The 14,621-nt window shown below is 31.3% G+C and overlaps 1 protein-coding gene across 4 annotated transcripts; it reads left to right on the forward strand.

Moving 5' to 3' along the window:
- Positions 1–8,274: 8,274 nt before the first annotated feature.
- On the forward strand, positions 8,275–12,394 carry LOC107887199 (tobamovirus multiplication protein 3). 4 transcript variants are annotated; one of them, XM_041109707.1, is made up of 7 exons: positions 8,275–8,373; positions 8,762–8,863; positions 9,477–9,579; positions 10,191–10,268; positions 11,212–11,275; positions 11,467–11,512; positions 12,178–12,394. In XM_041109707.1, exons 3-7 carry the CDS (start codon positions 9,523–9,525, stop codon positions 12,302–12,304), a joined length of 372 nt encoding a protein of 123 aa, XP_040965641.1. In that variant the 5' UTR covers positions 8,275–8,373; positions 8,762–8,863; positions 9,477–9,522; the 3' UTR covers positions 12,305–12,394. The 4 variants fall into 4 exon arrangements, 3 of the variants coding, with proteins under 3 accessions (XP_040965641.1, XP_040965642.1, XP_016666859.2); XM_041109708.1 differs by lacking the exon at positions 8,275–8,373 and adding an exon at positions 8,401–8,590; XR_005923273.1 differs by lacking the exons at positions 8,275–8,373; positions 9,477–9,579; positions 11,467–11,512 and adding an exon at positions 8,425–8,590 and having other exon boundaries at positions 11,212–11,466.
- Positions 12,395–14,621: the final 2,227 nt, after the last annotated feature.

Genomic DNA, 14,621 nt, shown 5'->3' on the forward strand with positions numbered 1-14,621 from the left:
TTCACAACCCAAGTGGCAAGAATTAGTTTTACTTTATCTATCAAATAAACAACCTAGATAAATCACCAAAATGACCAATTCATTTAAGCAACATTACTTTCAATATAGCATAAGACTTTAAACATGTATTTACAATTATTTACACATACAAAATCATATACCCTAGAGCTTACTAAACAAAAAGGACATTATCATTAAATTTGCATCCTAAGTACATGTTAAAAACACAAAAGGAAACATCACCAACTTTGAGTACGAGATTCTTGCGGGATGTCTAGTCTAATTCTACTATTTATCTAACCTGCAACATATAAATCAATTTACCATTAATAGGTTCCATTTATTAGTTAAACACATGAACAATCAATATTATTATGAAATTATAACTCAACCAAATAAGATTTTAGTCCTTTCTATAATTCAAGTAACCTTATTGTTAGATCTATTAGCGATGTGGCACCCGGTGCCTAGCGATAAACCGCAGAAGAAGTTGTGTGAAGTGCTAGTCGGATTAACCAACAGTATTGAATATGAGCCCAACTCTAGCTGGATAAACCAACAAGATTTGCACCCAGTGCTAGTGTCACGGACTTAGATTTTTCCCACGCGATCCGTGCGGCCCTAGGCAGATTCTTTACTCAAAAACGCCTAAGTCAGCCTTAACTTACAACAATTGAGGATTCAGTAGAATTCCCCTAAGGCACCAACGAAGAACAGTAGAAGAACAAAATAATAACGAACCTTGAAAGATGAATAAAAGCCACAGAAAGCAAGAACACTTGAGAGAAAAGTTTGAGTAAATGCTCTCAAAATTCTATTTACAACTCAATAATGTACAATGAGCAAAGAGTCCTCTATTTATAGCTGAGGCTCTCCAAAATCAATGGTCTAAATCAAAGTGCATCTATGGCAACAATTAAAAGCTATCTAAATATCAAATCTCTAAGATTACATAATCGTATCTTTTAAAGATTACATTTAATACATATCTCGGAAGATCATCTTCCATATTTGCCAAGCATATCTTTGGAAGATCACTTTTCTTATTTGCCAAGCTCCAGAGATGGGCTTTTAATTTCTCCAAGCAATGGACCAGTCCAATTGGGCCAAATGAGCTCTCTTGAATGCGAAGGGTCGTACGAGTTCGTCATGGTTGTTGGCTCCCATGCGCAACCAATGAAATTCTCCCCCACTTGTTCTAGCGATGCCCCCATCGCATCCTTCTCATAAAACTGGTCAATCTTTCCTTGAAACTGCCACAATGCCTTAGCAGGTTCCCAACTTGCTTCACTATCAAGAAGCCCCTTCCATCGAACTAAGTATTCATGCCGCGGTCGATGGTACATTCGTCTAATCACACGATCTACCTTAATGGTTTCAACTTTACGGTCGTAAGAGACCTTTACCCCTATTGGTGATCATTTCGGATCTTCTCGGTCCCCATGAAATGGCTTAAGCATGCTTACATGGAACACTAGGTGGACTTTAAGTTTTGCTAGCAACTCAAGCTTGTAGGCCACCTTGCCTACTCTCTTTACAACTTTAAATGGCCCATCATACCTTCGCACGAGCCCCTTGTGCAAGCCCGTATATTGCAAAATCAACTGTAGTTTGGCAAGGACTGAGCCACCCACTTGAAATTGCACATCTCTTTGGTTCTGATCGGCCCACTTCTTGTTGCACTTACTTGCCTTGTGTAAACAAGCTTTAGCCAAGTCATTCTTTTCTTGCTAATCCTTCACAAATCGATAAGCTACCGGATTTGGTCCTATATAACTGGTCACAATAGTGTTGGATGTGAGTGGTTGTTGGCCCGTCACTATCTCGAATGGACTTTGATTCGTTACCCCACTTCGCTGCAAGTTATATGAGAATTGAGCCACATCCAATAACTTTGGCCAATCCCTTTGTGTGGCACGCACATAGTGTCACAGATATGTATCCAACAATGCAATTACTCATTTGGTTTGCCCATTGGTTTGCGGATGCATGCTCGTGGAAAAGTTCAAATTTGAGCCCACTGACTTGAACAACTCCGTCCAGAACTGACCTGTAAATCACCCATCTCGATCGCTGACAATAGACAGTGGCACTCCCCAATATTTCACCATGTCTCTAAAAAATAAACAAGCTGCCTCCTCAGCAGGCATTCCTTGGTGGCCAGAATAAACGTCACGTACTTCAAAAACCTGTCCACCACAACAAGATTACTCACAAACCCATTAGACTTAGGCAACCAACAATAAAATCCATGGATAAACTCTCCCATGGTCTTTCCAAAATGGGCAAGGGTTGAAACAAACCGACTGGGGTCTTTAACTCGACCATGTCTTGTTGGCAAACTAGATAAGTTTTCATATAAGTTTCCACATCATCACCCATGTGAGGCCAATAGTAATGTTCCTCCAAAAGGGCCAAAGTATTACGGGCTCCCATGCGCAACCCATGAAACTAGTCGGGTATACCGACAATAATAATAATTTTGAGCCCGGCTCTAGTTGGATGAACCAACGGTAATTGCGCCCAACGCTAGTCAGATAAACCGACAGTTGTGTGCCCAGCACTAGTCAAACAAGCTGACAAAGATTTGCACCCGGCGCTAGTCGAATATATCAATGATTGTACAATTATTTACTTCCACAAATTCCTCATTTATTTTTCTTACATTAATCCAATAATATGCATACATTTTATACCAAGAGCTAATTTAGCATTGCTTAATTTAAATAGTAATTAGAAATAAAATTAAGTTCGAGTACACAAACTTATCTTAATAAAATAGTTGTAATAGTGAGGCCGATGGCTACTCTGTGTTACTTTTTTTTTTCACGATTCACGTCTGATTGACTCGTTCCTTAATCAAAGTTCATAATTTCATTCAATTAATTATATTCCATCAATTTAATAATTACACTTATATATTCACACTATTCTACTATTTATTATAAAAATTATCCCAACATTTAATCACTTGTTCAATTTGATCCCCAACACTAAACATAGAATTTAACCACATTCAATCATTAACATCTATACTTAACTTAATCACATCTTCATTACATTTCATATCCAACTAAAAAGAATTCCATCTAAATATAATCCACCCAAAACAGTCCACAATCTTTATAAAAATTAACCATTTAAACTATGTCACTTTGAATTTACAACATTTAAGTCCCTAGGAGTTAATACCAACAAAATCACCACACAATTTGCCCACATTACAAATATTTATACTCTAATTATCACTCCAAAAAACTTTAATATTCAACAAGTATCACCAAAACTTTGAATTTCTCATCCATGATAACTTCCATCACTTTTATTCTTTCACAAAATCTCAAGATGGGCAAACTAATTCATAACATTAAAACACAAAAAAATATAATTTTCATGTCAAAACAATCAATTATTACTTACCAATTTAAGCATGCAACTCAAGCTCCATGGTCGAATGAACCCTTTTCCCCTCTTCCTTTTTCCTTTCTTCTTTTTGACAAGAAACAATTTTTAACTACTCTCCCCTTTTTCTTTCTTTTCTCCACTAACTATATGACTCACCTATTATTATTATTATTTTTTTTTTATTATTATTATTTTATTCTTTAACTTAATTTCTTTTCTAACATATTTCATAAGTAAAATACTAAATAGCGTAAGTTAAAACCGCCCACCATCATATACAAATATATATTATGGCTATTTACTTAATAAGATAGTTTCTCCAGACCTATTAAAATGGTGTTTGATAACTCATTTTTTAAGGTGATAAGAAACAATAAACAAGAACATTACCACTTACTCATCCACAAGCAGATTCCTTATTAATTTTAATCCTCCTAAATTTTGTAACATCTTACATAATTTAAAAAAAAAGCTATTCATCCTAATTTGTTCAATACATGTCTTATCACTAACATGTACAAGTCACTTCACATAATCGCTTTGAGCATAAAAATCTAATACGTATGACCTAACTCTCGGTTTATAACTTCTAATAGCGCACTGTGATATTAACATAGCCAAGAACCAACTCAATATAGTACACAACTTTAACCATACTGTCAATACAACCACGGTTCTTTAGCATTTCTCAGCTTTGGTTATCAATGACAATCGATCCATTACTGCAAAATAGTTCATCATTACACATTTTTAAATCATAACGCACATGCTTGAGAGTAAAGTTAGCAACAATCAAAGGGAAGTTTAATGATTGGTCTAGTTATTAATTAAGAAAAGGTAAAAGAGAAAAAGGTATCGAAAATAACTCTCATAAGTAATTCAAACAAACAATTGAAATTTGTATATGTCTTTCGTTTATACCCTAACACATGTAATTTGCATGTTACAACAACCACAAGTTTTTTTTTGTTACATTTTGACTTCTATGCAAATTAAGACAATTTGTTTGGCCCACTAATCAAATTTAACGAACATAAGAATTAAATCAAAGGCTGTAGAAGGAATGGTTATTGACTTTTACTCTTGCTCCCAACCTCCTGATTTTTCTTTGAATGTGCTGCATGATGATGTTACTAGTTTATCTTTTTTTAGATTGATTGCTATGTAATAGTTTTTACCCTCATTAAAAATAAAAAAAAAAACATGATATCTACAAAATAAATGAATATAACTATGGTGTAGTTAAAAATGCAGTTGAAAGAGTGTACTACTATTTATTTGAAAAACTACATACTTTATTGTGTGGTTGGGGAAGTACATTAAAAAGAGAAACAATAAGACAAATACAATGGAGAGAGAGAGAGAAACAGAAGCGAGGCTATAAATATTTCCATGTATCATACGTTTATGTAATTTGTCTTTGTATGCACTTTAAATATATAATAATGATAATAATCTGCTAAGTCTCTCACCATTCAATATTTATATCTTTCTATTTTAGAAATAAGAATTTATTTCGCGGGATAAAAAATCATAAACGAAGGGTTTCTTTATATATAATTCTTTTCTAATATGGAGTGTAAAAAAAAATTAAAGAACAAAATTATTTGAAGGCAATTAAGTAAAAGGAAAAAATTAGACTCTAATCCAACATATGATCTCACTTAAATCCCAAAATAACATAGAAGGGAAATGCTAAATCATTCAGATACAAGCATGTATTTGACACAAGTATGGTTATTCTTTCTATGTTTTTTAATGTATTTGGAGGATCATTGGGTGTGAGTCAGATTTAGGTGTGACCGTAGAATACAAGCATGTATCTAATATGAGTATACTAAACTTTTTAAGTTTTTTCTTGGATTTGGAGGATCATTTGGAGTGAATGTCGGACATGGATACTAAAAAAAAGATGTTGGACATAGATACTCTAAAAATAATGATGAATCCAAACAACATGAAATTTACATGCATCATCAAAGAATACATATGAAATCTAATAAGTTAGGTCTAGTTCATTATATAAGATTAAGTTGGTGTTTTCAAGATCTAGTTTTTATGTTTCCCTCTCAACTAAGGTATTTTTAATCTTAACTTGATTTCTTGTGATAATATTTTAAATCTATTGCCCAAAAGGTTGACGGAGCACACACTATATATTTTCTTAAAGAAGTCGTACTTGTGCCCTGCATCTATAAGGTACTCGGCCTACATATTTTTTCTTGAAAAACATAAATTAGAGAATTAGATAAAGAAAAATCATACAGCAATTGTTCAAAATAGAAATCCTACAGAGAAAACACAAAACCTTAACCAAATATAATTGCAATAAAGGAAGAAACATCTATATTAGAAATAGAAAAAAAAATCAACAATACATAACAAAACCAAAATTTGTATTTTCCCTATATTATTATCATTTTATATTTGTATAAAGTTCTAAAAAAAGCCAGAAATTTTACACCCATTTATCACTCTTTCAAGCAATATAAAAAGTTATAAACCAAAGAAGATAAATAAGTTTAAGTAAAAAGCCAATAAATTTTGAATAAATAACTATTTTGAGCTAAGAGAAAATCAAAGCAAATTCAAGCAACTAAAAAAATAGAGTGTAAGCACAGCAAAACAGGCTTTTAGCGGCACTTTTAGCGGCGTTTGTACAAAAAACGCCGCTAAAAATCGAGCATTAGCGGCGCATTAGTTAAAACGCCACTAAAGATCGAGCATTAGCGGCGTTTTTTGAAAAAACGCCACAAAAAACCTAAGCCCAAAGACATCGTATTCTACCTTTCGGGGCTTTAGCGACGTTTTTAAAAAAATCGCCGCTAAAGCTCAGATCTTTAGCGGCGTTTCTAGAAAAGCGCCGCTAATGCTCAGATCTTTAGCGGCGATTCTAGAAATGCGCCGCTAATGCTCGAGGCTTTAGTAGCGTTTTTGAAAAAACGCCGCAAAAACATTTTATCTGTCTATTTACTATTTAATTTGTTTATTTATATTAATTAAAAATCAATTTATTTTTAATTTAATATTTGTTAAAAATGGATAAATTTGAAATAATGACACGTAGAAATAATTTGAAATAAAAAATAGAAAAATATTTGTTAAAAATGGAGAAATTAAAATACTATTATTTTAAATAATTTTAAAATTTTTTGGGTACATAATTGATTGATTTTTAATTTATATATTAAATAATTTCAAATATAATTGTAAAAGATACGATAGTATTAATTTTAAAATATTTAATTTAATTATCATTATAGTTTAGGGTTTAATATATATGATTTATAGTATATATATGGTTAGGATTTAGGGCCGGTTTAAGAGTTACAATTTTAAGGTTTATAGATTATGGAATTAGGGATTAGGGATTAGGGATTCTGATTTAAGGGTTGTGATTTAAGGTTTATGGGTTAGGGGTTAGGGGTTAATGGTTAGAGGTTAAGAGTTAAGGATTTAAGGTTTATGCATTCGGTGTCAGGTTAAGGTTCAGGGTTTAGATTAATTAGTGTATTTTAATTTATATATTAAATAATGTTTAGGGGTTAGGGGTTAAGGATTCGGGGTCGGGTTAGGGTTAGGGTTAGGGTTTAGGATTTAGGATTTAGACTAATTAGTGTTTTTTTAATTTATATATTAAATAAGGTTAGGGGTTAGTGTTTTGGGGTTTGGGGTTTGGGAGTTATTGATTTAGGGTTTAGAGATTTGAGGTTGGGGTCAGGTTAGGGTTTATGGTTTAAATTAATTAGTATTTTTTAATTTATATCTTAAATAAGTTCTTATATAATTTTAATAGAGATAATAATAAATTGTAAAGATTATTAATTTAAAATTGATATGCAATATACAATAATTGAATATAAAAAATTATAAAATATGCGAGCTTTGGCGGCATTTATAGCAAAAACGCCGCTAATATGTATTAGAATTTTTCAAAACGGTGTCGTTTCATTACAAGAATTTAATTTATTAGTGGCGTTTCTTCTGTAAACACCGGAAAATGTAACATTAGCGGTGTTTATGACTAAAAAATATTTAATCTAAACCATTTGATATATTTAAATATTAGATTTAAAAAAATTAATAAAAAAATGTAACAAATTGATACGGGTAGGTAATTATCTATTTTGGATATATAGGACCAAATTGTAACAAATAAAAATAAAATACAAAAACTAAAATCATTCCACATCGAACATCTAGCAAAATAATTATATTTTAGTTAGGAAGAAATATCTCTAATAAAATGGAGACTAGATCGGAAATGAATAATATAAAATCATGACTAACGTCTCAATATTTAATAGAAATTTGATATGTGAGGGATTAATTGCTTACACTGGATAATTCTAACTTAATAATTAATTACAGCCATTTAATCATTTTTTTCTTATTAAAATATACGATATTTATTTTGAGACTACTTGATTTTTTTTATAAAAATTCAATTTATAAAAAATAATAATAAATGTTTTATAAAATTACTTGACTGGTAATTTTTAACAGACAAAATAAAAGATTTTTAGCATAGCAAAACAGTGTCGTTTTATTCGAAATGAAATAATTTTTTGCGGCGTTTTTATGAAAAACGCCACAAAAAATAATTTTACTTCAAAAAAATAGCGCCATTTTAGCATAGCAAAACAGTGTCGTTTTATTCCAAATGAAATAATTTTTTTGCGGCATTTTTATGAAAAACGCCGTAAAATGTAAGCAATAGCGGCGTTTTTATAAAAAAACACCACAAAATTAATTTTACTTTAAAAAATAGCGTCATTTTAACATAACAAAACAGTGTCGTTTTATTCCAAATAAAATAATTTTTTTGCGGCATTTTTATAAAAAGTGCCGCAAAAGATAAGCAAAAGGGGCGTTTTTATAAAAAAACCCAAAAGCTTCAACTCATGGCCACAACGTTCCCTTTCTCAAGATTTCCTTTTTATTTCTCATGGCCATATGGATCATATTGTTAGTTTTTTTCCTTTCTCTCTCTCTTTCTTGTGTTCCTGTTCTTCCTGTTCTCTTTCTCAAGATGTTTACGTTTTTTTTTTTCAATGTGCTATTTTCTTAATGTTTATTCCTACAATACTTGTATATTAGGCTCTCGCCCCTTATTTTTTGTGCATTACTTTTGAATACATTCGTTAATCAGAGCTTAAGCATAATTTAATCGGCTTGGATGGGGGTAATGTGCAACTTTTATTTAACTTTTAAGAGCTTATCCTTTTTAACTTTTAGTTTTGTTTTCGTTGTTCTAAAATATTCCTTGTTTTGTGGATAATCTGTTTTTTTTTAACACACTTTTAGCTCAGTCGAAATGTTTCTAATATGTGCTTGAAGTTGCTGTGTATTCCAGGGGCTTTGGGATGTAGAAAGCGACAATGATGGCCAACAAGAAGGCTGCCTTTTGCGGGTTATATCCCAGTTTTAGTCATTCTATCTAAAATTTTCTTTGCAGGTAAGTCTTTTTTGTGTTCTTAATAGATTTTCAATGTTTAGTTCAATGTTACTCTTCACATAATAGATTTTCAATGTTTAGATCACAGCATATATTGTTACTCTTCACATCCCTGTACATGATAGATAGTTGACAATCGTGGTGCAAATAAGCCAACCCCTAAGTGGCGGCAATTACCATTGTAAGCTATTGTTTTCCATGTATTCATAAACTAGAAACCTAAACTCATCGCCACTGCAAAACATCAACATTTTTAATGATATTGCCATGTTGAATTAGATCTAAAAACCACTTTCGTCACGCGTTTAACAGCCATGCATGGTTTGTCCTATTTTGAGATTCACTTTATAAACCCGACCAGACCCATCTGTTCTTGAGATTCACTTTATATGGGCATGGGTTGTGCTCCGAATTTGGAGTGGGTTCTAAAAAACCCTATAAGCAACTCGATAAGCAGTAGAAACATGCAGTTATAATAGCATGGAGGAAGCGTTTGCAAGTTCCAGATTACCCAATATACTCAGATGAAAAAACCATTTTTTTCCTTCAACCTGTTTATCATTTTTCATTCTTCTTCTCACAAGTTCACGCATCAAAACTTTTCACTTCAAAGGTTAACTTAGACACGTGTTCAAAAGATCATTGGTGGGCACAAAGAGATGTACGGTGAAGGGGCATGCAGAGGATTTTTTTCCAAAAAAATAGCCCAAGCTAAGGTCGTTTTCAACTCTTTTCGACCCTGGACATATGTGTTACTCCAATATTGAGTATTGACATACAAAACTGCAATGTCCCATCTAACAAATTTGCCCTTGTAGTTCAATTTTGCTTGTATCATCTCCTAATTGCATTTGCCCTTGTTCATTTTCTAAGATACCAGTTAGATCGTGTTGTAAAAATACCTTGTCTATTGTGTGAGCATGGGAAAGCTATATAATAACATATCTAATCATTGCAGCCTTTTCTTAATGTTGCAGCGTTTCCCTGTAGAGTCCAAAGGACGGCGTAAGAAGTTGCAAGAAGTATATATTTACGTTAATGCAGTTGTGGTTTTGAGTCCAACAATTTGATTGTTGCATATAATGTTTTCTTTTCTGGCTTTACTAACCCTTTGTATTTCTCTTGAGAAAGCTATAAGCTTGTTTTATTTGATCTTTGCGAAACTTTAGTTGCATATAATGTTTATAGCATTTTTGTTAAAAAATGGAAGTATTCAACTTGAACCCTTTAGCTGCTAGTTGGTTTAGATCATTTATCTAATTGATCAATCATTGATCATTTGTCCAAACTTATGTAATTTGAGCTCTATTGTTATTTTTTTGTGTAGATGTGCTTTAATGCATTTGACAAAGGTGCTGACCTTGATGTTTTGAACCATCCAATTCTAAACTTAATATATTACCTGGTAAGTTTGATGAATGGTTGTTTTATGTTGCTTATTGCTATTAAGTTAGATACTCATGTTCAAATACAGTGTGGAAGTTTCTTAACTCATCTTATTGCCATATAAAAATTAAATGATTGTTGCATGCGTCTTTTACTTAACTAGAAATTCATATTTCAAGAAACTGCAAGTTTGACAAGCAATTTATAAGTCTTTACCATCATATTTTTACATCAAAGAAGCTTTTAAGTGCAGTGATGACTATTTTTGCCGTCAAATATAAAACGGGTTTAACATCATTTATTGTTATGACCAGATGTTGTATACTGGGTCAAATAGACCACCATCACCCAACTTTTATCCTCATTGCAACCTAGTCCTTGAACTTAAGGTTTAATAATAGTTTCACTGATAATTGTGAGTTACATCTGCTGCCATGTATTAAGTTTTTTAATTTTTACTAATTAAATTAAAGAACATATGCTTCTTTGCCTATTATCATAGAAAATAGATTTATCATGGTGGATTCTAAATATGATTCTTGTTTTATTTTTGAATTGTATGCTTTTTTTTTTCTGAATATAATCTTTAGTTTAATACATATGGCTTTTATTATTTTTACTTAATATTACAATCTGATGTTATCCTTGAGTGTCAATTCTTCTCCTATATATATATCATGTCAATCAAATGCTATTTATCTGCGACTTTAATATAGACACTAATCACATAGGCTAAGTTGGTATATACTATCTACCGAGTAGTTTCGACTTCACAAAATAACCAAATAAAACAATCTAAGTAGGATGTCAAACTTGGTTTTCTCTCAACAATCTAAGACTGAATATATCTATTATTATAAGTCCTAAGCGTGGGACATGAACTTCATGCCTTGCTTATAGATATGGAAAGTGAACATTTTAAATGAATTTTGTTGGTTGGTTTGTTTTCTTTTGATGGGCAGTTGGTGGAAATATTACCTTCATCCTTAGTCCTTTTCATTTTGAGGAAGTTGCCACCAAAACGAGGTATTACCCAGTATCATCCTATACGCTGAATGATTGACAAATTATGAAGGAATTAACGATTTCAAAAACGGGTCATCGTGCACCCTGCAAAAAAAGAGAGTAGAAAACAGCAATAGGGGGAGTGGCAAATTATGAAGGAATTAACGATTTCAATAATGAATGGATATTTGATCCTCACTGTATATGTGCAGGTGTGTCACTATTTGCGACACTTAGCTTTTTACTGTATGGTGGAAGGTAATTGCATTTAATGGCATTGGAGCTAGCTTAGTGTGATAATTTGTTTTATGTTTAGGGAGCAGACATTTTAAAACCTGTATATCATTTTTCTTTTTATATGTTGACATAAGCTTTGATATCTGGTTTGTGAATTAAAGGAGTGGATTTTTCCCTGTTATAACAAAACCAGGAAGGATAACGGTGCGTTAAGCATTTAAATATAATAAACAATATATCATGTTGATATAAAAAAAGCAATATATCACTATATTGTACTACAAAACATTCACATCTGCATACAATGAATGTAAAATATACTAATGATGCAGCTCAATTAAAACTTTTTAATATGGATATACTTTGATCACATGTGTGCACCTAGTTACTGACACTTAGGCTTTGCTAAACATTTGTACTCATTGTTGATAATCCTGTATGTATCAACATTAGAACAAATATTATTAGTTTATTTAGAAATGAATACTTGGGTATGTGGCTTTTGTCAGAGAAAATTATTGACGATGACTCTTGTATTTCAATGCCCTTTTTCATTTTCCAAGATACCAATTAGATCGTATTGTAAAAATACCTTGTCTATTGTGTGAGCATGGATGATGAAGATGGTTCTTTTCTTTTTCAAGTTCTAAATTGTTTAACAATAGGTTCTTTGTTTTCTTAAGCAGGGATGATGAAAATGATTCTGTTGCCAAGATGAAGGCAGCTGAGGAAGCCTTGGAAGCAAAACAAAAAGTAACAAATAGCTTGTCTGCTACCTGTTCTTTTTTTTTATCATGTTTTATAATTTTGTAACAAACTGTTCTTGTTTTATACTGCATGGCTGCACCATGTATTTCTTAACTAGTTTGATAAATTTTATGTGTGGTGTTTAATTTTTCGTTACTATCTTTCCATTGTTTATTTTAGTTTTGATTCTAAATTTTTATTTTTACTTTAATATTTACGACAACTTGAGTTCTAACTTTTAGATTTTAATTGTGTTATTAATTTATTATTTTAAATTCTAAAACTAAATTCATTAATTTTAATATTTAGTTTTAAAGTTAAAATTTTCATAGAAAAATTAATTTAAGTGATATTTTTTATTTATCCTTAAAAAGTATATTTAAAGTTCAAATTTTAAAAATAAAATATAATATAATATTTATCATAAAAATAAATATTATTTGATTAAAATAATTTTTTTAAAGATTATGTTTTTAGCGGCGTTTGTGAGAAAAGCGCCGCTAAAGGTCATAGTCTATGGCGGCGTTTGAGGAAAAAGTGCCACTAAAGGTCATGGTCAATAGCGGCGTTTGTTGGAAAAGTGCCACTAATGGTCATGGTCTATAGCGGCGTTTTTGGGAAAAGCGCCGCTAATGGTCATGGTCTTTAGCGGCGTTTTTGGAAAAAGCGCCGCTAAAGGTTATGGTCTTTGGCGGCGTTTGTGGGAAAAGCACCGCTAAAGGTCTTGGTCTTTAGCGGCGTTTATTTTTAAAAATGCCGCTAAAGTTAGTGACGCTGTCATTAGCGGCGTTTTTTGTGGCGTTTCTCAAAGCGCCGCAAATACCTTTAGCGCCGCTAAAAGGCCTAAAAAGCGCCAACTAAAAGCCTGTTTTGGTGTAGTGAAGAGTCTAAGAGAGAATGAGACTTACGAGAAACATTAAAGAAAGAGACGAAGAAGAAAAATTGCAGCTTTGCAAGAGAAACCCAACTTTTTTCAGAAAGGGATTTGTTGGTGTTACATTGATGAGACTCAAATGGAATGAGAGAGAGAATTAGGGATTTGTTTGTTGAAAAAGATTGAAGAAATTATTCTCAAGCCAGAAAAGATTGAAGAATATATTGAATAAAGGACAATAATGGCAAGTTATATATTTTTTATTCCTAATAGGTTGAATTGCAACTCAAAGGTGGGAGCAATGGATGAGCATTCAGTGTTTTTTGAAAATAGAGGGCTAAACAGCCCAACATATAATAACATATTACAATGAACTAAACATATGTGTGGACTCATCGAATTATGCCTAAATGGATGACTTATTCCATTCAATCAAATAAAATAAGTAAATAGGTTTTAGATAAAGTAAAAATTGATATTCAACCATTATATCACACTTAAAGAGATGTGAGAGCAAAGGATCCTAAGATAAAGAAAATTTAGAACCCCATGTGATGGCCTGATGATCAGGATGTTCACCATCTCAAGTGTGGCTTGGGTTCAAGTCACTCTAGTCGCACCTATTGTTTCAAGCTTTTGCCATATTCTTATAATTCACTAAAAAAAGAAATTTAAATAACAAGAATTTAAAAATTAAATGAAAGAATAAAGTAAAAATAAACTCAACTAAATAAATCAGTCTTGCGTAAAAGACATAGCTTCAATACTTAAATTTATGTAAATTACTATTTAAATAAATAATAAGTAATTACATAAATAATAAAAGGTTTAATATATAATTTGGTATCGAAGTTTGACATTTTTTTAATGTGGTACTTGTGTTCTTTTATGTTCTAATATGATATTTGTATTTGACAAAAATTATACATTTTAGTATCTGAAACTAACAATGTTACATTTTTAATGCTTAATTCAAGTTTTAGAGTTGATTTGATAAAAAAATTATTATCAGTTAATAATATTAGCAATTAACTTTCATTAAATTGACCCTAAAGCTCGAATTAAATCACATTCGTCAGACTGTATTTGACAAATAAGATGCAAAATTAAACAATTTTGCAATTAACAGTAAATATGTTCTATTAACAAAATCATGAAAATTCATAACTAATAATATTAGCAATTAAATTTCATCAAATTAGTGCAAAAACCCGAATTAAACACTAAAAGATTACCATTGTTATAACTTTTGTCAATACAATACTACATTACAAAAATGTAATAACCCTAATTTACTATTGAATTAGAAAAAATACAAAGTTGGGTTAGGTATACATGAGAATTTTAAAAATAGATAAAATAGGAATTTTTGAGTGTTAATGTAGAAAGTAGTTAGAGCCAAAAGGAAATTAAAAATACTCTTGAAACAAGAGAAATAAATCTAGGGTATTGACTAAATTGTAAGAGAATAAAAAGTATTGGGGAAAAAATAAGAAATTTAAAAATTTG

This window comes from Gossypium hirsutum, chromosome D13 (assembly GCF_007990345.1).
Source record: "Gossypium hirsutum isolate 1008001.06 chromosome D13, Gossypium_hirsutum_v2.1, whole genome shotgun sequence".
Classification (NCBI taxonomy): domain Eukaryota; kingdom Viridiplantae; phylum Streptophyta; class Magnoliopsida; order Malvales; family Malvaceae; genus Gossypium; species Gossypium hirsutum.

What these genes read in the sequence shown, in the direction of transcription:
- LOC107887199 (XM_016811370.2), top strand. Translation starts at nt 9,784, where the DNA reads ATGGGAAAGCTATATAATAACATATCTAATCATTGCAGCCTTTTCTTA. An exon ending in GGCGTAAGAAGTTGCAAGAA is followed by an intron (nt 9,886 to 10,190) that starts GTATATATTTAC and finishes TTTTTTGTGTAG; the next exon opens with ATGTGCTTTAATGCATTTGA. An exon ending in GAAGTTGCCACCAAAACGAG is followed by an intron (nt 11,276 to 11,466) that starts GTATTACCCAGT and finishes GTATATGTGCAG; the next exon opens with GTGTGTCACTATTTGCGACA.